At 43.3% G+C, this 22,438-nt stretch overlaps 1 protein-coding gene across 1 annotated transcript in view; it reads left to right on the top strand.

Annotated features, from left to right (window-relative positions):
• The window catches only part of PDE1C (phosphodiesterase 1C), a 509,951-nt gene that overhangs the window by 470,739 nt on the left and 16,774 nt on the right, over positions 1-22,438 (top strand). The window contains 4 exon segments of the mRNA XM_032235871.1: positions 10,360-10,461; positions 11,519-11,577; positions 11,580-11,638; positions 12,657-12,738. Coding sequence (XP_032091762.1) covers positions 10,360-10,461; positions 11,519-11,577; positions 11,580-11,638; positions 12,657-12,738 — 302 coding nt within the window.

Below are 22,438 nucleotides of genomic sequence, written 5' to 3'. Positions count from 1 at the left end.
CTAATTTCTACTTTTATTCTAAATCTTAATAAAACAAATCTTATATTAGTAGGTATTCTATTTCTATCCACCATCTGTTGCCCATTTTAATATTTCAATTCTTGTTGATTTTTGGAATGTTTTCCATACTTCTCCCTTGGGATTTTGTATAAAATACATTAATCAAACTCATATCATTATAGTAACATTATGATTAAAGTTGTTAGCATTGTAGGATTTGCACAACCATGTATATAATCCTTCATCATTTAATTATTCAATGTTTTAATACACATTAATAACCATAAAGACACTATTTAAATATACATAATACCATCATATTTCAACTTTTGATCTATTAATCTACATTCTAATTTTAAAGTATTATATAAGAATTTATCTACCAATATTTTCCCTCTGTCTAATTTCTACCTCTATTCTAAATCTTATTAGCACAAATTATATATTAATAGGTGTTCTATTTCTAGCATCTCTTGCTTATTTTAGTATTTCAATTCTTGTTAATTTTTTGGCATTCTTTCCATTCTCCTCCCTTGATGCTTTGTATCGCCATACATCATTCATATTTAATCTAAGTATTCCCTGTGTTTTTACCTCTATCTCTCGCTGCCAAACCTTCTCTACATCTATCAGTATCTCTATCTTCATTTTAGGAAAGTCTTTTTGTTTATCCAATTCTATTTTTTGAACTCTTAATGTGTAATCTGCCTGGTCCAATTGATCCATTTTGATTATCTCTCCCTTCTCCTTGTCTTTTTGATTCATTTATTGTTTTATCAGCTCTATCCTTTCCTCTGTTTTTTTTTTCTATTTTCTCTTCTATTTCCAGGGTTACTTATTCATTTTTCATTGTCATTTGCTGAACTTTTTCTGATCTCATAACTATATCAAATCCTTTATCTCCCTGTGATTCTTTGTTATGGTTACATGAATACTTTGAAATATCAATAATATTTTTTTTTGAAAGATACTTATTTTTCCCTGTAGAAGCATTTTGTCTTATTTTAATAAATGGCAAAGTTACTGTATAATCTACCAAGGTCCCAAACTCTCAGTTGTCTGTAACACCAAAAAGCCAGCATTAAAACAATTCTCTTAGTCCAAAAATCATTCCCCAGGATGCACTGTATTTATCAAACAAAATGTCAGCATTCCAAGTATCATGTAGAATTAAATCAGAGTCCAAGGCAAAACGATCCTTTTTGTTCCAATTTAATAAAGCAGACATCTTAGGCACATCTGTGTTAATCCCAATACTGGAAACGACATCAGAATTCCACCCAGTTAAAAGTTCATGATCTTGTCCCCACACCCACAATCCATCACATGGTCCAATCTTCAGCCACACTGGCATCCAGCTGCTTCCAGTTAGGTATACTGGTGCGGAGATAAAGGATGACCTGGCTTCTAGTAAAGAATGAAAAACAATACATTCCACAATCTCACTCCTGTCTATTCCCCCCCTCCCATCAACTATATTAAAGAAACAGCATAATGAAATAAGAGAAAGTGTGGCAGGCCAAAATTCTAAAAGGAATATAAATGCAGGCCTGACACAAAGTTTATTTATTTATTTTTTGTTACATATTTTAACTTTTTTTGTGAACAAAGTGTTGTCCTGGTTCTCCCCCTTTACATCTTCTATTATGCATATTACATTATATTTCCATTTTACATTTCAGTCATCTTATTTTTATTCCATATTCTCCAGCTTAATTTAATTTTTTTCTTAATATATAAACAATATCCTTTTGCCTCTCAAAGTTAATTAAATTCAACATATCATTTCCATCTATTATTCTGTTTTACTATTAATAATACATATCCTCAGGTTTAATTTTATATAGTAAACATTTCATTTAATTAGTTATCCACAAGTAGTAATTTTAATCTATATCCCACACATTTTTTTGAATATATACCATTGGCTATATTTATTAAGCTTCATTCTATTCTGCTATTAAATCCTTTTCTTTCTTTCCTCCTTTCAACCATTTTCTCTTAGTTTCTCAGAAACTTCATTTATCTCTTACTCTCTTCTTTCCAACCATTTATCTAATTTTTCCTTTTCTTTTCTTGATCTTAAAATTCCTGTATTTTCCATTTCCAATCTTTTCTCTCTTTTTTAATTTTGTTGTTTCAGTATCTCTCCCCAATTTCCTCTATTCTTTCCCCATTGATCCCACCTTTTGGGGGGCCATTTCTCCCCTTTCTCCTTTGAATGTTGAATGTTGTTGAATGTTGATTTTATTTATATGCCGCCCTTTTCCCCCGAAGGGGACTCAGGGCGGCTCACAACTGAACCAGGGAAGGGGGGGATACAGACAAAATTAAAAATGAGACAAAACAATACATGGTTTAAAACACACAGCAATCATACCATTCGAGACGGGGGCAACGGTTCTTTAGCCCCAGGCCTGTCGGAACAGCCAGGTTTTAAGGGCTTTGTGGAAGGCCTGGAGGGTGGTGAGGGTTCGAATCTCCATGGGGAGTTCGTTCCAGAGGGTCGGAGCAGCCACAGAGAAGGCTCTCCTCCTGGTAGTCGCCAGTCGACACTGGCCGGCGGATGGAATTCAGAGGAGGCCTAATCTGTGGGATCTAATCGGTCGAGTGGAGGTAATTGGCAGCAGGCAGTCTCTCAAGTACCCAGGTCCAATACCATGAAGGGTTTTATAAGTGATGACTAGCGCCTTGAAGTGTATCCAGAGACCAATAGGCAGCCAGTGCAGCTCGCGGAGGATAGGTGTTACATGGGTGAACCGAAGTGCACCCACGATCGCTCGCGCGGCTGCATTCTGGACAAGCTGGAGTCGCCGAATGCTCTTCAAGGGCTGCCCCATGTAGAGCACGTTGCAGTAGTCCAGTCTAGAGGTCACAAGGGCGTGAGTGACTGTTGTGAGGGCCTCCCAGTTCAGGGAGGGACGCAACTGGTGCACCAGGGGAACCTGGGCAAATGCCCCCCTGGTCACAGCTGACAAGTGATGTTCGAAAGTCAGCTGTGGGTCCAGGAGGACTCCCAAATTGCGAACCCTGTCTGAGGGGCGTACTGTTTGACCCCCCAGCCTGAGAGATGGAACACTTGGCCAATTAGTAGGAGGGAAACACACCAGCCACTTGGTCTTATCTGGATTGAGAACAAGCTTGTTAACCCCCATCCAGTCCCTAACAGCCTCGAGGCCCTGCACATCACGTCAACCGCTTCACTGAGTTGGCACGGGGCGGACAGATACAGCTGCGTATCGTCCGCATACTGGTGGTATTTTATCCTGTGCCGTCGAATGATCTCACCCAGCGGCTTCATGTAGATATTAAACAGGAGGGGGGACAGGACCGAACCCTGCGGCACCCCATAAGTCAGGGGCCTAGGGGTCGATCTCTGCCCTTCGACCAACACCGACTGCGACCTGTCCGAGAGGTAAGAGGAGAACCACCGTAGGACAGTGCCTCCCACCCCCACCTCCCGCAGTTGTCGCAGAAGGATACCATGGTCGATGGTATCAAAAGCTGCTGAGAGGTCAAGGAGCACTAGGACGGAGGCATAACCTCCGTCCCTGGCTCTCCAGAGATCATCGATCAATGCGACCAAAGCGGTTCCATGCTGTAGCCAGGCCTAAATCCCGACTGGAAGGGATCTAGATAATCGGTTTCCTCCAAGGACCGCCGGAGCTGAAAGGCTACCACCCTTCTCAACAACCTTCCCCACAAAGGGGAGGTTGGAGCCTGGACGATAGTTGTTTAAAATGGCTGGATCCAAAGATGGCTTCTTCAGAAGGGGTCTCACCACCGCCGCCTTTAGAGTGGGGGGAAAGAACCCCTCCCGAAGGGAGGCGGTTACAACCGCCTGGATCCAGCCCCGTGTCACCTCCCTGCTGTTAGTGACCAGCCAGGAGGGGCACGAGTCCAGTACACATGTGGAGGCACTTACAGCTCCCATGGCCTTGTCCACGTCCTCAGGGGTAACAGCTTGAAAATCATTCAAGTGATGTCCTGCCAGATTCTCCCCTGGTGCCTCAGCTGGCTCTGCGCAATTGGAGTCCAGGTCCGCCCGAAGCCGAGCAACTTTATCCGTGAGGAATTGGACATAATCCTCAGCTCTGCCTTGCAAAGGATCGCTCGTATCCCTCCTATTTAGGAGGGAACGGGTTATCCTGAACAAGGCGGCTGGGCGCGACTCAGTGGAAGCAATCAGAGAGGCAATGTGTGTTCTTTTAGTTGTCCTAATTGCCCGGAGGTAAGCTCTGATGTTGGATGTTAAAAGTGCTCGGTCTGACTCAGACTTACTGGATCTCCATCGTTGCTCTAGGCGTCTCTTTCGGCGCTTCATCTCCCGGAGTTCCTCAGTAAACCAAGGAGCCCTCCTGGATCCACTGCCTTGGATCGGCCGTAAAGGCGCAATCCGGTTAAGAGCCCCTGCCGCTGCTGAATTCCAGACAGCAACCAGAGTCTCCGCCGGACTGCGGGCGAGGGTATCAGGAACAACGCCAAGCTCCATCTGAAAGCCCAAAGGGTCCATAAGTTGCCTGGGGTGGAACCACCTAATTGGTTCCTCCTCCCTACAGTGGGGGTTTGATCTCCGAAAGTCAAGCCTCAGTAGGTAGTGGTCCGACCATGACAGGGGTAGGATCTCACTACCCCTCAAACCAAGATCACAGCTTCACTGCTCTGAGAGGAATACGAGGTCGAGCATGTGACCTGCCAAGTGAGTCGGGCCCTGAATTACTTGGGTCAAGCCCATGGCTGTCATGGAAGCCATGAACTCCTGCGCTCCATCAGAGTGTTCACCGAGCGAAGGTAAATTGAAATCCCCCAGAACCATAAGCCTGGGAAACTCAATTGCCAGCTCAGCTACTGACTCGAGGAGCCAGGGGAGGGCTGCTGCAACGCTGTTGGGAGGCAGGTACGTTAACAGCAAGCCCACTTGACCCTTGAGGTCCAACTTCACCAGCAGGGACTCACACCCGACAAGCTCCGGAGCAGGGATCCTACTAGGTACTAGAGACTCTCGGATAACAATAGCCACACCCCCACCCCTTTCTTGGGATCGCGGCTGATGAAGCACCTGAAAACCCTCTGGGCACATCTCTACGAGGGGGACTCCTCCCTCTGGGCCCAGCCAGGTTTCAGTAATACATGCCAGGTCTGCCCTCTCGTCTAAAATTAGGTCCCGGACGAGGGGAGCCTTATGAACTACAGACCTGGCATTTAGCGACAGCAGCCTAAGACCAGGGTCCTGATTACTCGCGCCATCTGGCCTTGGAGTGGGACTCGTAGGGCCGGAAGGAGGGATCTCTGTAACGTAGCGAACCCTCCTTCCCCAGTAATGGCCTGCCCTAAAGTCCCCGCCATATCTGCCCCTCCCTGTTAAGACCGTAATGCTCCGGCCCACTCCCGTGTCCGTAGTCCCTCCACCCACCCCTATAGCCTTCGCATTTCCTGACAGGCCCTTCGAATCAGTCATCCTCTCACACAAACACAGCCACTCATCCATGCATTCCCCACATAGGTCAATTAAAACACAAAAAATACAACAGTGATAGTTAAAAAGTGGGTACAATCATCAGTCAAACATACCATTCACACCACATTCCTAGGTACTTAAGTGTGAATCCCTGTATAATCATCTACTTTTTTTCTTTTTCAATATCTTCTTCTTCTGTAATAACTGCCTGATCTCCATACAATCCCTTTTCTTTCTCCTTTTCTCCTTCTTCTTGTTCTAAGTGTTCCCTCTGAGTTTTCACTGTTTTTTCCATGTAGCATTTCACGTGCAGTTTTTTTAACATATCAAGTATTTTATTATACATCCAAGCTTCCATGTTATACGTTTAATTAGTTTAACAATTTTTAAAACTTTCTCTATTATATCATTTAAAACTTAGAATTCTTTTTTCCGTTTTCTTATTTCCAATTTCTAAGTCCACTTCCACTTTTTATTTACTTTTTATCTTCCACTAAAACAGTAAGTCCAGTCCAAAATTCTGTTGCAAAAACAAATCTTCTTTGTTGATTCTCACAGCTTCAAAGTATCTAGTTGCTAAATTCTGCTCCGGGTCTCTTTTTACTCCAAATTAAAAGTTTCTTTACCTTGGATTGATAACTTTTTCACCCAGGTCCAGCACTTTGTTCCAACGCTTTTCCTGCTCATATGGCTTGGCCCAGAAGCCCCAACTTTAAAGCGGCCATTAAAGCTGCTGCCACTTCCACTATTGGTTTGAAGAGTTTTATCATGGACCTTTCAAGGAGCTTGCCAGTTCCTCTTTGGTCTGCAAGATGTCTCTTCTTTTCCACCTGTTCCTCCAGAACAGACCCTAACCCAAGAGTCCCTAACAGTGGGTGTCCAGCTGGATTTTCACAGAGCCCATCAGAGCTCCGCTATTTCGCAGCTGTTCCTGTTGCTGCATTTCCAGGATGCACAGTATTTATCATTCTTTGTAGTCCTCCCCCAGTCAGTTTGCTTCTTCCAAGTTTCCCAATAAGTCTCTTTTTCCCCCTTTAATTTTCCTTCTTTTCCTCTTTATAAAATTATCAGACATCATTTATGGTCCTATATGGTCCAACAGGTTTTGTCATTTCTTCATAAGCTGGGTATTCATCTATTTAGTTTCAAAGATAATTCCAGGTGTTTGTAAGCTAGTAATCTTCAAAAGTCTCATTTTTTTCCTTTTTAGCCATGAAGCAAATAGATATCAAACATTATGCAAAGAAAAAAAAAGAAAGCAAAACAGTCTCCCAGACGTTACTTCAAGGACATTTCCAGACTTGTGAAAATATAGTGTAGTTTCTTTCATATACCAAAAGATGGCCTAGGTTTTCAATGTTATACCCAGTGGTCAGATTCAGCTGGTTCAGTCCTGTTTGGGCAAACCAATAGTAAAAAATCTGCATGGCCCTTCCCTACCCACCCTACCCACCTTATCCTGCCCAGTTGCTCCCCATCTTGTCCATGCTCCTAGCATATCTGCTGCTGCTCTCTGTCTGGCTCCCTCACTTGCCTCAACCACATGGTCTCTGGTGACCAGTCAGCTTGCCTGCCTTCGGCTGCATCCCACACGGCACTTTTCGTGCTACTAAGCTGAGCTGCCCGGATCTGCCTGGCAACCTGGGTGAGCCTGCAAGCAGCAGGACCTGAATTCTGGCCTAGCTGACCCCCCCTCATGTGGCCCAGCCAGCTTGCCTGCCTCTGCGCCTTGCCTGTTTGCCTGCCTTTGCTGCAGCCTACCATGCTGGCAATGCAGCCTATTTGCCCTTTGCCTCAGAGGGAGGATACACCAATTTTGACCTTTCCTGGGACCTCTGCATTCATGCCGCCTCTTCGCCTTTTGCCTTGGATTGGGGGATGCACCAGTCCCTGGCCCTGGCCTTTCCTGGGGCCTCCACCTGCATGCCACCCGCTCATTCTTCACCATTTCCCACCCACCCACCGCTCTGCTTGCTCCCACAAGTTTCCACCATGGTATCACCCTCACTTACCTCCACCCTGTTTCCCCTCTTTCAGAGGTCCCTTGCTCATTCTCTCCACTTCTTCCCCATGACCACCTCTTTTTTCATCCTGCAACTGTACTTTTCTCCTGTAGCTAGTGGCAGAGGGGAAGGCAAGCCAGGGAAGGCAAGCCTTCTCTGCTTGGGTCCCCACCAGCCTGCATCTTGCTGCCCCTGGATTCTCCGCAGCTGCTGGGCCTTACCTGCTTGGAGGGGGATTCTCACCAGAGTGGATCTTCCTTCCCCACCATCAGCCTTACCTTCCAGCCCATGTGGCTTGCACCATTCACACAGTGGTAGCCTGTGCTTGGCCAAAGTGCTTGGCCCAGTGAGGATGGGTGGCTGGCAGAGGGGTGATGCAGATGTCATAACCTGATGCTCCCTGGTCTCCCCCCCCCCCCCACACACACTTCGGCAGGCGAACCCCAGCAGCTGCAGAGAATTCAGGCAGGGGATGAGATGCAGGCAGGTAGGGAGCTGAGCAGCGATGGCTCAGCCTTGACTAACTTGCCTTTCCTCAAATGTTCTTAAAAATACAGAGTTTCCCAGCATTCCTTTATGAACCTTCAATATGTAAACTGTGGTTACTCATCCAAAAATGAAACCTGTTTATCTGGAACTTCAAAATTTTCTGTTTGCTAGGAAGATGTGTAGCTAAAAGTCAGTCAACATTTAGTGTACATCTAATTTCTTCATAACCAAACAAAAGGGTATTTTATGTGCATTTCAAACCCTTTGCTCACTGGGTCTGGATGTCACAAAGCAAAGCCCACTTTTTTTAATTAACTCCCATGCCCCGTTTTGACTGGCAGAGTGCTGCAGGAGGCTGAATGCTGTCACACCACCAGCCCACACCCACTCAGCCAGTCATTAGGGCACAGAACCAGTTGTTAAAAAATTTGCAGTCCACCATTGCTCCAAGGTACCTTTTGATTCTAAAGTCTCCAAAACAAGGGAATTTACTTAAAGTGTGTGTGTGTGTGTGTGTGTGTGTGTTTCTTAGGAATAATGGGAATAACAGAGTTGAAAGGGACTTTTGAGATTTTCTAGTCCAACCTCCTGCTCAGACAGGAAAACTGAGGATGCCAAATCTGACTGGAGGGCCTGGGAAAAGTTGTCAGAATAACAGAATAACATTTAGAAGGGACTTTGGTGGGAGGACCCTATATCAATTCAGAGAAATGGCTGTCCAGTTTTTTCTTAAAAACTTCCAGTGATAGAGCACCCAGAACATCTGGAGACAAGTAGTTCCACTAGTTAATTGTTCTCACTATCAGGAAGTTTCTCCTTAGTTTTAGGTTGTTTCTCTCTCTTGTTCAGTTTCCATCTATTGTTTCTTGTTTGCTTTCTGCTTCTTTGGAAAATATATTACCCCCCCTTCTTTGTGGCAGTCCCTCAAAAGCCTGTTTTGTGATCTGTCTATCACTCTCTTGGCTAAGCATGTGAGCCATTTCCTTGTTTCAATGGTCCATGAAAGTACATCAATAGTATGTAGATGCAGATAATAAAGTCGAAAAAAGGGGAACAACATTTTTACAGAACCATAGATATGTTGAGGCCAGGTGTAATGAGGAGTGGCTGGAAGGGGTGAATGAGATGCCTCTCGATGTAAGTGATGATGAGTTGGCCATGCCCACCCAGTCACATGTCTACCCAATCACATCCACCCAATCACATGCCCACCTAGCCATGTCTACCTAGCCATGCCCACCTAGCCACGCCCACCAAGCCACGCCAACAGAACCAGTAGTAAAAATTTGAATCCCACCACTGGTTATATCACTGGTTATATCCAATTTAAAAGCTAAAAATCTATTTCTGATTTTGGTCAAGCAAAAGATTTTGTTTTTCCCAAAAATCAACCAAATGTTTTCAGTATTTTAAAATGCCTTTTCAAATATTACCAATAAAGTATTCAAATCCAGTCTTTCTATATTTTAAAGAATTTTCTATCCTCTCTTAGGTACTTTCTTTCGGGTCTGTAATCTTCCTCTAGCTATTTGTTCACCATTTTTACCACTTTAGAGAGTCTATCTTTTCAGAGTTTCTTTTCTTTGGGGTTAATCTCTAGTATAGAAGTTGAAAATACCTCACCCAGATCCAGTCCACTATTCACACATCGCTCCAGCAGATTTCTTTCTTCGGTTGTCCCAGCTTCATGGCAGCCATAATGGCTACTTCTCTTCTTTGTTGTAGGATGGGAAGGTAAGCCTTGGATCAAGCAGGAGAGTTGCTACTCTCCACGACATGCAAGGCACCCCTCCTTTTTGTCATTCCTTCAGGGTGACTTTAGCCTTTAAGGGCCCCTCAACAAGGACAGTTCAGTGGAGTCCACTATACTGAGATATAGTGGTTGGCTCAGAGATACCAATGGCCTATATGAATAAATGAGGCCCTGGTCTAATATCATAACCATCATATGGTTCCCCAATCAATCCTGTTATGGATTATATTGGCTGCTGCTGCTGTTTCTTCATCTCTTCATCCATAGGGCTATGTTGTTGGACTATAATGAGTGATCCCTGCAACAGAATAACAGTCAACCAAATAATGTATGTTTGTGTTCTTGTAGGAATGATTTTGTCTGCTTAGTGTCATATTCTGCTTGATGATTCTAGAAAGCGGCATTTCCCAGAAGAGGTGTCCTAAAGTCAGAAAATCACTTTATTATCTCCTGGCATATGACAAAATTGTACATACCTCCCTTCCCAGAAGCCCTGGTAAAAAAGATAACATGAAGGACTGAGTGACACACATGGGAATGAAGACTAATAATGTCATAAATAATGTTCAGACTGAGAAAGAAAAACAAGTGTTTCTTATAAGTTGCTTTTTCTCATTTTCTCCTCATTCTTTTCTGTTCTGGATATCTGCCAATAGAGAGTTCAGGACTCTAGTGATTGAGATGGTGCTGGCTACAGATATGTCCTGTCATTTTCAGCAAATCAAAGCCATGAAGAATGCATTGCAGCAGCCAGAAGGGTAAGATACTTTCTGATACTGTGGAGAGGAAAGATCTCTACTATAGCTGTTACTTTGCCACCTTATTACATGAGCCTTAAAAACACCTTGCTGAAAAACAACATCAGCAGCAGCAACAACATTATTTGTTACTTGGAACTATTTCTTTTTCCAGTGATTGGATTCACATGCAGTTGCATCATTTCAGAAGAGCAAGGATATACTTCTGATTGTTATCACTGATAGATCAACTAAACCCAGCTTTACTGCTTACTAATTAATGTAATATACTGCATATCGGATTGCCCTGGTAGAATATTTGTGGGAGACAAATGTCTGGAATACATTAGCCAATGTTAGTTACACTAACTTATATTTATTACAGGGTCAATTCACTATATACTTATATACTTATTACAGGGCCAAGTACTGATATTAACTAGTTTGGATCCAGTTTATTTAAATTGAATCCATCTGCACCCAAATTCTAATCAAATTTTAATATCAGAAATGGAGCATTGTTCACTAGTAGGAGTTACAAGATAGATGAGTACCAAAGCAGAGTCTCTTTGGAATTCTTCCTGTAGCAATTAAAAGGTTTATTCAAATCTGTGTATTCCTTGAACTAAGAATTATATCTTACAGCTACTATTTTTTCTTTCTTTTTTGTTTTGTTTTAAGATCTACATGTTGAATATTCTTTTTAGGGTTGGGCTCCTAATTAAATTGAATCCAGTTTGTAAAGATTTCATTATGAGGAATGGACTATATGAGTACCATTTAAACATAAACTTAATTTTGTTCTATTGGGGCATACAAAACTTCTCTTCCACCAAAATCACAAATTAACAGCTAAGTCTTTTCCTATTGAAGAAGATTGTACAGGAGAGGCAATAAAGGCTAGAAAAAGGCAAAAAATGGTTAAGTTCAAAGACCAACCTTGAATTATGACTATGCTTTGGTTGCAACTTCACAAGCTATTGTTCATTAGCTTATTATCAGCATACCTTGGTTAGCAGTCTTTTTAAAAAATCTGTATATTTAGGCAATTAATTTATGCCATTATTTTGGTTTTCAGAATTGACAAACCAAAAGCCTTATCCTTGATGTTGCACACAGCTGACATCAGTCATCCTGCCAGGCATGGAACCTCCATCATCGCTGGACCATGTCACTGTTAGAAGAATTTTTCAGACAGGTAACATGAAGAATTCATTTGTGTTGATCATGACAAGCTGAGGAATGTGTTTAGAAAGCTGAGAGTCCTAGAAATTTATTACACAACTATATTATATATGATGCTTAATATTATTACTGTAGATGGTTGAATGTTCTACTCAGACTAAACCAGAAATAAGCTAATTCCTTCTCCCATACCCATAAATAAGTCCTTCCTTCCTTCCTTCCTTCCTTCCTTCCTTCCTTCCTCTCTCCCTCCCTCCTTACGCTCTGAGATTCCACAGTCTTGACATAAATGCTGTAAAAAAGAAAATTCTCATTCATTCTCTCCCTCTCCCTCTCTCTCTCCCTCCCTCCCTCATTCTCTCTCCCTCTCCCTCTCCCTGCCTCTCTCTCTAGCTGGCAATCTTATCTAACAAAATGTGTTATTAAGTGATGAGCTATGGCAGAAGTGCCAAATAGGGTATCTAAGTATACATTTGGTTTATGTAATTTTTGTTACTGAGTTTGGGGAGGTACGTTGACTGCTTCCTTGTTTTGTGGCTTTACTGAAATTTAATTACATTTTAAAATTGTGCTAATTATTATTTTAGAGTTATACACCTACTTGTTGATGGAAAATTAACAGAGAAAGACAATAAATAGTATTCTAACTGCCACCTCATAATGGTTGTCTCCATGTTAAAAATTGCTGCTTTTACATCTGGCTAGGAATAATGGAAAAACCATAGAAGAAAATTCCACAGATGCACACGCTTAGTTTGGCTAACAATTTGTTTCTGTTTTTAGTCTTTCCCCAAATATTAAGGGAAACCTGAGGCGGGGGGAATGCTGTTTGAGTTTAAAAAAATGAAAATCTGACTAATTAACATTCTCTAGGTAATACTCTACACAATTCAAAAATGGTTAGGCCAAATTGTATATTCTTTCCTGCATGAGAATCACAGAACATTGGGATGAGAGGAAAGACTATGAAAATGGACATTGCCAATTTTTCACATTCTTGTGATATTTTGTTCTCTCCTTCTACTTTTCAGGGTGACAAAGAAGCAGAGCTAGGCCTTCCCTTTTCCCCCCTGTGTGATCGTAAATCCACTATGGTTCCTCAGTCTCAAGTAGGTAGGTAAACACAAGATTTCCAGGGTCTGAACAGAGGTGGGTTCCTACCGGTTTGAACAGGTTTGATAGAACTTGTAGTAAAAATCGGGGTTGGCTGTTCAAACTGGTAAAAACTGCCTCCCCTGGTCATTGTTCACATCCATCAGATGGCAAGCTGACCAAAACAGGAAAGCGACTGGCTGACAAAGAAGCCTCTCAGACGCCTCTTTGAGTGCCGGAGGATTGGAGGCTTCTTTTTCACCTAGCCTCTGGCTGCAGGGCACCAAAAAGTCCTCCAGCTGGTGAGAAGAAAGCTGCACAAGCGCGAAGATGGTGGCAGAGACCGGAGATCTTTTTGGTGCCCTGCACCAGCGGCTGGGTGGAAAAGAAGCCTCTCAGCTTCCAAGTTCAGAGCAGGCTTGGTCCCTTCACAGGATCACTTTTCTCAATTCCTGAGAAAGATCAAAGGTGCAGAGCAGCAGACTTTAAGGACAAAGCCGGCATAGCCACCTAGAAGTAAGAGAACAAACCACTGAGGTAAGGAGCCCCTGAAGCTGCTGCATTGCAGCTGCCCCCCCCCCCTCCCTGCAGCTTGGAGCCCCAGGCAGAAGAGGTTCTTAGCTGTTATGAAGAAGCAGCAGCTCTGGGTGAGCCAAACCCACTTCATTCTCTTTGAGAGCCACTTTGTAAACAAGCTGCAAAAATGGAGGCGTTTTTACCTTCCCCCAGCCTCCAGGGGCACTCTGCAGACTTCAGCAAGGCTGGGGGAAGGCAAAAGCGCCCCCCATTTTTGCAAAGAAAATGGGCCATTTTTTGCAAACTGGAGTGTTTTTTGCCTCCCCCCCCAGCCCTGCTGAAGCCTGCAGAGTGCACCTGGGGCCAGGGAGGACAAAACCTTTTTCTTACTGGGTAGTTTTGCAGGCGCTCCTTAGCTCCAACAAGGCTGGAGCCCCCCCCCCTCAAACTTTTCACCACTATTTCGGTGGGCATGGCTTGGTGAGGCGATCATGTGACTGAGTGTGTGAGAGTGATGTCAAGTTGGCCATGCTCACTCAGTCACATGCACCCCCCCCCCCCATCTAGCTATACCCACCAAACTGGTAAAACATTTTGAAACCCACCCTCGTCTGAAACTGATAATATATGAACAGATTTGTATCTGATGTGAAAAAAATGTGGTATATATGTTGCTCACATTGTTTGGGCTGTCAAGATGACATTCTGCTATATCAACCTGGAAGGAGTTTACAAGTGCTAAAACTTTTCAGCACCTTGGTTGAAAGAATAGAGAAATGTCAATGCAATGAGAGTTCATTGAACAAACTTTCAAACCATGAATAAACTAATCTAACAGTAAAAGATTAGATTAGTAGTTATAGAATACCAGAGGTGTTAAGGCACAGGGAACTGGAGCCAGCTGAGATTTTTTTCACAGTTAACATTTTTTATAATAAAATAATACTAAAATAGTTATAAAGTAGAAAATGCAAAGTATATAGGAAAGCAGTGGGGAGGAAACCCTAACCCTAAAAGAGGGTGAAAATTGTCCACCCACTGGCCTCCACCTTTGGCCTCTGCCTCCCAGCAAATTGCCTCCTTACAGCAAACAAGGTTGCAAGGTGGTTTTGCTATACACACAAAGTATAGTATAAGTAATATACCCAATATTGTTTTTTTCTTTTTAAAAATTTGGTTTTGTAAAATTATTTTTTTTAAATTTCCCTTCATGGGCTCCTTTGAGCACCATGGGCCCTGGAACAATGTACCCCCCTCTCCTCAGGTCTGATTTCAGACCAGCCTGATTAGCCCATGCAGCTGATTTGTCAGTTGGATTGGCCTCCTGATGATCAGCTATTCAGGCTGCAGAGATCGCATAGCCTATCTGTGCCCCCATTTTCAGCCTCCACACACGCTGTTTTTAGCCTCGGCATTGCCCTATTTTTCACCCTTTCAGGGTGGAAAATGGGGTGCACGGGAGGCACAATAGGCAATGGCAATCCCGGCAGCCTGAAACAGCTGATCCAACCAACATTCAGCTGCTTGTGCTAATCAAGCTGTACTGAATCTGAAACATATGCCCATGTGTAGGTGAGGGTGCCCATATTAATCTTGTCCCTGCACTTAATAATCCAGTTATGTAGCCCTGGCTGAAATTGAAACTGAAATACACTGTTTGCTGCAAGGAGGCAAATTGCTGAGAGGCAGAGGCAGATTTTTTTCTTGTTTTCCTCCCCAAAAGCTATGTGCATCTTATAATTCGGAGTGTCTTATACTGTGAAAAATATTATATTCATTTTCCAGATTCAATTTCAATAACATTTTATAGATTTTAGGAATAATATATTCATCATTGCCACATAATGAAATTTCCAATTTATTTTTATTTATTTATTAACAAAGTCAAATCCATAACTTTTTTTTATCCAGATAAACCTTTTGTTTCAGTTGTTGATAGGTAAAGCAGTGGCATACATAATTTCTGATTCAAGTTCTTTCCTTGGTTTTATTAATGGGTCACCAGAGTTGAAAGATAAAATTTTACCATACGTCAACTAGTCTGGCTTTGCCACCATTTCTTTTTTAAAAGACTTCCTGTAGTGATCCCCAAAGAGGCAACTTCGCAGAGAGCCTTGTTTATATTTATTTATCTTAGTGTGGCACATATACAAGATGGTTATTGAAATCAAGATTAATTTTGCCTTTAACATAACGTATGTAGCTATGCCATCCAAATATTAATTCATGGCCCTGTTATTCAAGTAACCTGTTATTCTGGAGGCACACCCATTGTTTTGTCCAAGTCAAACGGCATGCATCAAAATACAATTTCATATCTGATAGACCTAAATCTCCTTTTTCCTTAGCATCTTTCAGTAGCTAATGTCTAACTCTTGGTTTTTGGATACTATTCTAATATCACAACACAATCTCCACCCATTACAACCCTGCAGGTGATATTTTGACAGAGATAGAGTTTTGCATCACTTTTTGTCATCTGCTTATGTATGGTGTTTACTATGATTAAATAAATAAATGCCCCACACAGAGTTTTGCCTGTAAGATATCAGTAGGATAATAAAATAACAACATCACAAATGTTATCAAAGTAGAGTTATAGCAATACTTCCTCTAACTTTACATGCAAATCAGGGATTTATTAAATTGTATGTATTGCATGTGTATAGCTGGACATTATTTTAACTAGCTTAACAGTTAAAGAGGCTGAATCATTCTATCAAGTATTTATGATACTTGTTATATTTTGCAAATCAAAAGGAGAATATTGTATCAGGAATACAGACAAATTTGAGGTCACAAATTCTGGTAGTCTAAAATCTACAAAAATCAGACAAAGTTAAATTCTGTAATTTAAAAAAATTAAATCTTGAACTCACAAAATAAAATTTTGATTTAAATATCTTTAGAGTGAAGTATAACTTTATTCATATTTTTTCAGTTTGATATTTTGTTTTATAATAAAGTTTTCAGTGAATGTTATATTGTACCATGAAAGACAATTTTTAACCATCAGTGTAATGTAACTACAATTTACAAATATAAATTGTAGCTGTTGCCAAACATCAAAATTTTGATCACGTGACCATGAGGATGCTGAAACGGTCGCTAAGTGTGAAAATGGTCACTAAGTGTGAAAAATGGTCATCAGTCACTTTTTTCAATGCCATTGTAACTTTGGTCACTAAATGAACTGTTTGAAAAGCTAAGGCTAGCTTGCATTATAATGCCTTATGCTAGCTTACATTTTCAAGAGAGAGAAGCTAAACTCCTTATTAGAATTGAAATAGAAATGAATAGAGTAGAGTAGAATAGAGTAGAGTAGAATAGAATAGTTTTATAGCCAAGTGTGATTGGACACACAAGGAATTTGTCTTTGGTGTATAGGCTCTCAGTGTACATAAAAGAAAAAAATACATTCATCAAGAATCATAAGCTACAACATTTAGTGATAGTCATAGGTTACTAATAAGCAATCAAATTATACTAGGAAACAAATTATTGATTTTTTTTCAAAGAAACTCAGTATGTGCTTCCTGATTATTAAAAGTGCAAATTCAGTGTCAATGATTTCTGACTATTTAAAATATAGTCTAAGACAATTTAAAAAAAGAATCCACACAGAATAAAACTATTTTAAAAAATCCTATGCACAATAAATAAAACATTATTTTAAATACATTAAAAGCCGAGCGGAGGGAGGGAAACCACTGCCCTCTAAAGGCCACATTGAGAATGACACTTCAGAGAAATAAAAACTTTTTTAACAGCATCCTTTTTAAATCGGGAATTTTTGAACACGCAGCGGGACACGGAACAAATTTTGAAAAATCGTGACTGTCCCGCCAAAAGCGAGATGTCTGGTCACCTTAGTGTAATGTGATATCTAAAACCAGTCTGCTTCCTTATCAGTCAGACCAAATTGAATGTAATTTTAATTACTCAATGGGAGGCTTAGAAGATGTAAATGCATAGCCTTCTGTCTGGTAGGCTGTAGCAGGTTGAGGCTGTAGCAGGTTATTTGATAAGAGACTTTCATCGCTGTTGTCATCCATGTCTATTTCTGCTGATTATTCAATTAACAGTTTTTAATCTTTGTCCTTTGCCAGGCAAAAGCCCAGCCTTTCAGAACATGCTAAGCAAATAGCAGGTGTTTAATAGATTTTAAGCGAGATTGAGCTCTTTGCTCTCTGCTTTTAACAGAATAAATTTAAATCTATAGTTGCCAATGACAGCGTTAGGCTTTGCCTCTATTCTTTATTTTTTAAAATTAGCCTTCCCCAACTTGTTCGCCAGATATAGATGTCTTGTTAACTTTGCCTATTCTGGTTTTTCCTAGAATGGAATCTCATATATCAGTTTAGTAAAGATTGAATTTTCTCTGTTCTTATTCTAGAGATGATTTGCTCTTTCCATTTGGAAGAACATTCCAATATCAAGGAAGGAAATAAAAAAGGAAATGTGGTCCATTTGAGCTTTTGGGAAAAAAAAGCTTGCTTTTGTTACAAGTATTCTATAATTCCGCTGGCTCTAGTCACAGATTGAACTGTCTCATAAACAAACAGAAAAGAAATAGCTGATTCCTTGGGAAATTGAACAAAGATATGTAGCTAGCTATTCTGGTAATCTGAAAGTATTAGGTTTGAAGAAGGGTAGCCTATCCTGGATGAGATTACACTGATCAAATATATTTGCAATTTAGATATTCTTCATCTAGCTTTATCTATAGATGTAAAGGAAGCAGAATCAGTCAGGAATGGCAACAGTTGCACGCTTTCCTGAATACATTAATGACAATGCTATATTCAAAAGCACTATTCAACTATTCTGGTGTCACAAAAGTCACAAAAGAAATTGAGTACTGTAACTATAGTACACAGGTTTTAACTTCCCGAATAATTTCACTAGATTTTAACTTATTTTGGGATAGACGAAAGATAAAACTTTATGTACATATGCATGATATGTTTATTTGGATATATATGTATGTATATATGTATGTATGTATGTATGTGCATGGAGGGTGACTGGAGCTCAGTCCTTGGGTGGTGTCCAGTAAGTTTAAGAATGCCTCCCAAATTTTGAGGTGAATTGGACCCCACTGTTAGAGATGATTCTCTATGGGGCTCCATGAAGGTGATAAATGTGTATCAGGAATAACCTGGCTAGACTTTTGGCAGTTGGGATCTTTTGGCATGGTATAAAATGTGTCTGTTTTGAAACAAGTCTGTTACGACCCAAATGACAGTATTCCCCTGTGCTTTCTGGTACTTCAACAATAAAATCCATAGCTATCTCTTTTCAGGGTGCTGAGGGCTTGGCTACTTTCTGTAACAGTTCTGGCATTTTGCCTTGGCATCTTTTGGCTGCCGCACAAATTGGACAGCTGGCTACATAGCTCTCTATGTCCTGTTTTAGTGATGGCCACCAAAATTGCCTTTTAATTAGATGTAAAGTTTGACAAAACCAAAGTGTCCTGCTAGTTTGGAGTCGTGGCACATTCCATTAAGTACAGTCTTGGCTGGCTGGAAAATACAACTTCCCTCCCACCCAAGCTAGATTATCTTCAGCAGACAGCTGTCTTTGTGGCTCAAAAACCATTCATCGGTGGTTTAAAGCTTGTTTAAAAGTTTGGGTAGTGTCACTGTCCTCCAGAGTTTGAGTTTGAGTTTATTGGTCTTGTATGCCGCCAACTCCTGAAGGACTCCGGGCGGCTTACAATAAACAAGGGAAGGGGATAAATAAACAAACAACACTTTAAAATACGCAACATTCATAGTTACCGTGCGGCTGGATATTTCACAATCCCCCCCGGCCTGCTGGAGCAGCCAGGACTTGGTGGCTTTGCGGAAGACCAGGAGGGTAGAAAGGGTCCGGATCTCCACAGGGAGGGCTGGAGCTGCAACAGAGAAGGCTGTCCCCCGGGGAGTCGCCAGCCGACTTGACTGGCAGTGGAATCTGGAGGAGACCTGACCTGTGAGATATAATCGGTCTATGGGAGGTAATCGGCAGGAGGCGGTCTCTCAGGTACCCAGGTCTGATGCCATGTAGGGCTTTATAGGTGACGACCAGCACCTTGAAGCAGGTGTGGAGACTAATTGGTAGCCAGTGCAGCTCGCGGAGGATAGGTGTGATGTGGGTGTACCTGGGTGCACCCACAATTGCTCATGCGGCTGCGTCTGAACTACTGAAGTCTTCGAACACTCTTCAAGGGCAGCCCCATGTAGAGCGCATTACAGTAATCCAGTCTTGAGGTCACAAGGGCGTGAGTGACTGTCTCAAGGGCCTCCCGATCCAGGTAGGGTTGCAATTGGTGCACCAGGAGAACCTGGGCAAAGGTCCCCCTGGTCACAGCCGACAAATGGTGTTCTAAAGTCAGCTGGGGATCCAGGAAGACTCCCAAATTGCGGACCCTCTCTGAGGGGCATATAATTTCACCCCCAGCCTGAGAGATGGAATACTTGGCCAATCTTTGGGAGGGACATCAGAAGCCACTCGGTCTTGTCTGGATTAGAGTGCCAACTTGTTTGCTCCCATCCAGACCCTAACAGCCTCCAGGCACTGGCACATCACTTCTACTGATTCGCTGAGTTAGCACGGGGCTGACAGATACAACTGTGTATCGTCCGCATATTGGTAGTATTTAATCCCGTGCCGGCGTATGATCTCACCCAGAGGCTTCATGTAGATGTTAAATAGGAGGGGGGACAGGACCGAACCCTGCAGCACCCCATAGTTGAGGGGCCTTGGGGTCGACCTCTGCCCTCCAACCAACACCGACTGCGACCTGTCCGAGAGGTAGGAGGAGAACCACCAAAGGACGGTGCCTCCCACTCCCACCTCCCGCAAACCGTCGCAGAAGGATACCATGGTCGATATCGAAGGCCACTGAGAGGTCAAGGAGCACAAGGATAGAGGGGTGACCCCTATCCCTGGCTCGCCAGAGATCATCGATCAGCGTGACCAAAGCGGTTTCAGTGCTATAACCAGGCCTGAAGCCCGACTGAAAGGGATCCAGATAATCGGTTTCATCCAAGGACCGTCGCAGTTGAGAGGCCACCACTTTCTCAACAACCTTCCAACAAGGGAAGGTTGGAGACTGGATGATCGTTGCTCAAAATGGCTGGGTCCAGAGAAGGTTTTCTTCAGGAGGGGTCTTACCACCACGTCCTTTAGGAGGAGCAGGAAAATTCACTCCCGGAGAGAGGTGTTAACTATCGTCCAGATCCAGCTGCGTGTCACCTCCCTGCTGGTAAAGGCTCTCATCAGTGCTCGGTCTGACTCAGATTTACTGGCCCTCCAGCAGTGCTCTAGGCGTCTCTTTTGGCACTTCATCTCTCGGAGTTCCTCGGTAAACCAAGGGGCCCTCCTGGATCCACTGCCTCGGAGAGGCCGTAAAGGCGCAATCTGGTTTAGGGGCCCTGCCGCTGCTGTATTCCAGGCAGCGACTAAGGAGTCTACTGGATTGTGGACGATAGTGTCAGGTATTTCTCCAAGTGCTGTCTGAAAATCCCATAGGGTCCATCAGGCGCCTGGGGTGGAACCACATAATCGGTTCCCCATCCCTACGGTGGGGATTAGTTTCTGAAAGTCAAGCCTCAGTAGGAATGATCAGACCATGACAAGGGCAAGGTCTTAATGCCCTTCAACTCTAGATCACATCTCCATTGCTTCGAGAGGAATACGAGGTCAAGCATGTGACCCGCTGAATGAGTCGAACCCCGAATTACTTGGGTCAAGTCCATGGCTGTCATGGAAGCCATGAACTCCTGTGCCCCGTCAGAGCGTTCACCAAGTGTAGGCAGGTTGAAATCCCCCAGAACCATAAGCCTGGGGAACTCCACTGCCAACTCGGCTACTGACTCAAGGAGCGAGGGGAGGGCTGTTGTAACGCTGTTGGGAGGTAGGTACGTTAGCAACAAACCACTTGACCACCAAGGTCCAACTTCATCAACAGGGACTCACACCCAACAAACTCCGGAGCAGGGATCCTACGGGACTAAAGACCTTCGGACAATGACAGCCACTCCCCCACCCCTTTCTCTGGGGCCGCGGCTGATGAAGCACCTGAAATCCTTCTGGCACATTTCAGTGAGGGGGATTCTCCCTCTGGACCCAGCCAGGTTTCAGTAATACATGCCAGGTCTGCCCCCTCGTCTAAAATTAGGTCCCGGACAAGGGGAGCTTTGTGAACCACAGACCTGGCATTTAGCAACAACAGCCTGAGACCAGGGCCCTGACAGTTCTCGCCATCTGGCCCTGGAAGTGGAACTAGCAGGGCTGGAAGGAGGGATCTCTGTGATGTAGCGAACCATCCTTCCCCAGTAATTGCTAGCCCTGAAGTTCCCATCATACCTGCTCTCTCCATAGTGACTGTAATGCTCCGGCCCCCCCCCGCACCCATAGACCCCATATCCCCTCCCACTGCCACCACTCCATCTGGCAGGCGATTTTTGTCACTCATTCAGGGACGGGAGGTAGGCCTGGGCCCCCTACCACTTCTGCAATAGCACTCAGTGGAGGATGGCACCAGGCTGTACTCTCAATCCTCTCATACATACACAGCCTCTCATCCATGGATTCCCCACGTATGTTAATTAAACATAAAAAATACAACAATATGAGGTTAAAAAAAGTGGGTACAAACATCAGCCAGGCACACCATTCACACTACATTCCTAAAATGTGCGGAGCACTGCGCAAGTATGGTTAAGATAGTCAATGGTGCGGAAGGAGGAGGGAGAGTGGCTCCGCCCCTCTCCCTTCCTCAGGTCCTGAAAAGCACCCAAAGTCAAAGGTCCCCAAAAAACCGTGATTGGGTGGGCGATTGTAAAATAGAGGGCAGATGGAATAATGTCACTGATATTTGGAATAATATTCTTGGGATAGCGGTGGGCAGCCGTAGTCGCAAGAGAAGGAGCATGGGCGTAGATCTGAAACTCCAAGAGTCCAAGTTCGTAAACAATAAACAGAGAGAGCCAGATGGAAAGGTGGTAGAAGAAGGGAGGAGGCTCGGCAATTGCAGAAGAAGGCGGAGAAGGGCTGCACTGCAAAGAGGCCCTGATGGAGTAGAGCCAGGGGGTGGGGGGATGGCGCAAGACACCAAGAAAAATCCGCCACCCCCTTCCGTCCAAGGCTGCCATCCAGCGCCACGTGAATCGGCCACCCCACTCCCCAATGCTGATGATAGACTGGTGCAAATCCA

The sequence above is a fragment of the Thamnophis elegans genome, chromosome Z, assembly GCF_009769535.1.
Source record: "Thamnophis elegans isolate rThaEle1 chromosome Z, rThaEle1.pri, whole genome shotgun sequence".
Taxonomy (NCBI): Eukaryota; Metazoa; Chordata; class Lepidosauria; order Squamata; family Colubridae; genus Thamnophis; species Thamnophis elegans.
This window is presented reverse-complemented; position numbering and strand designations above follow the sequence as displayed.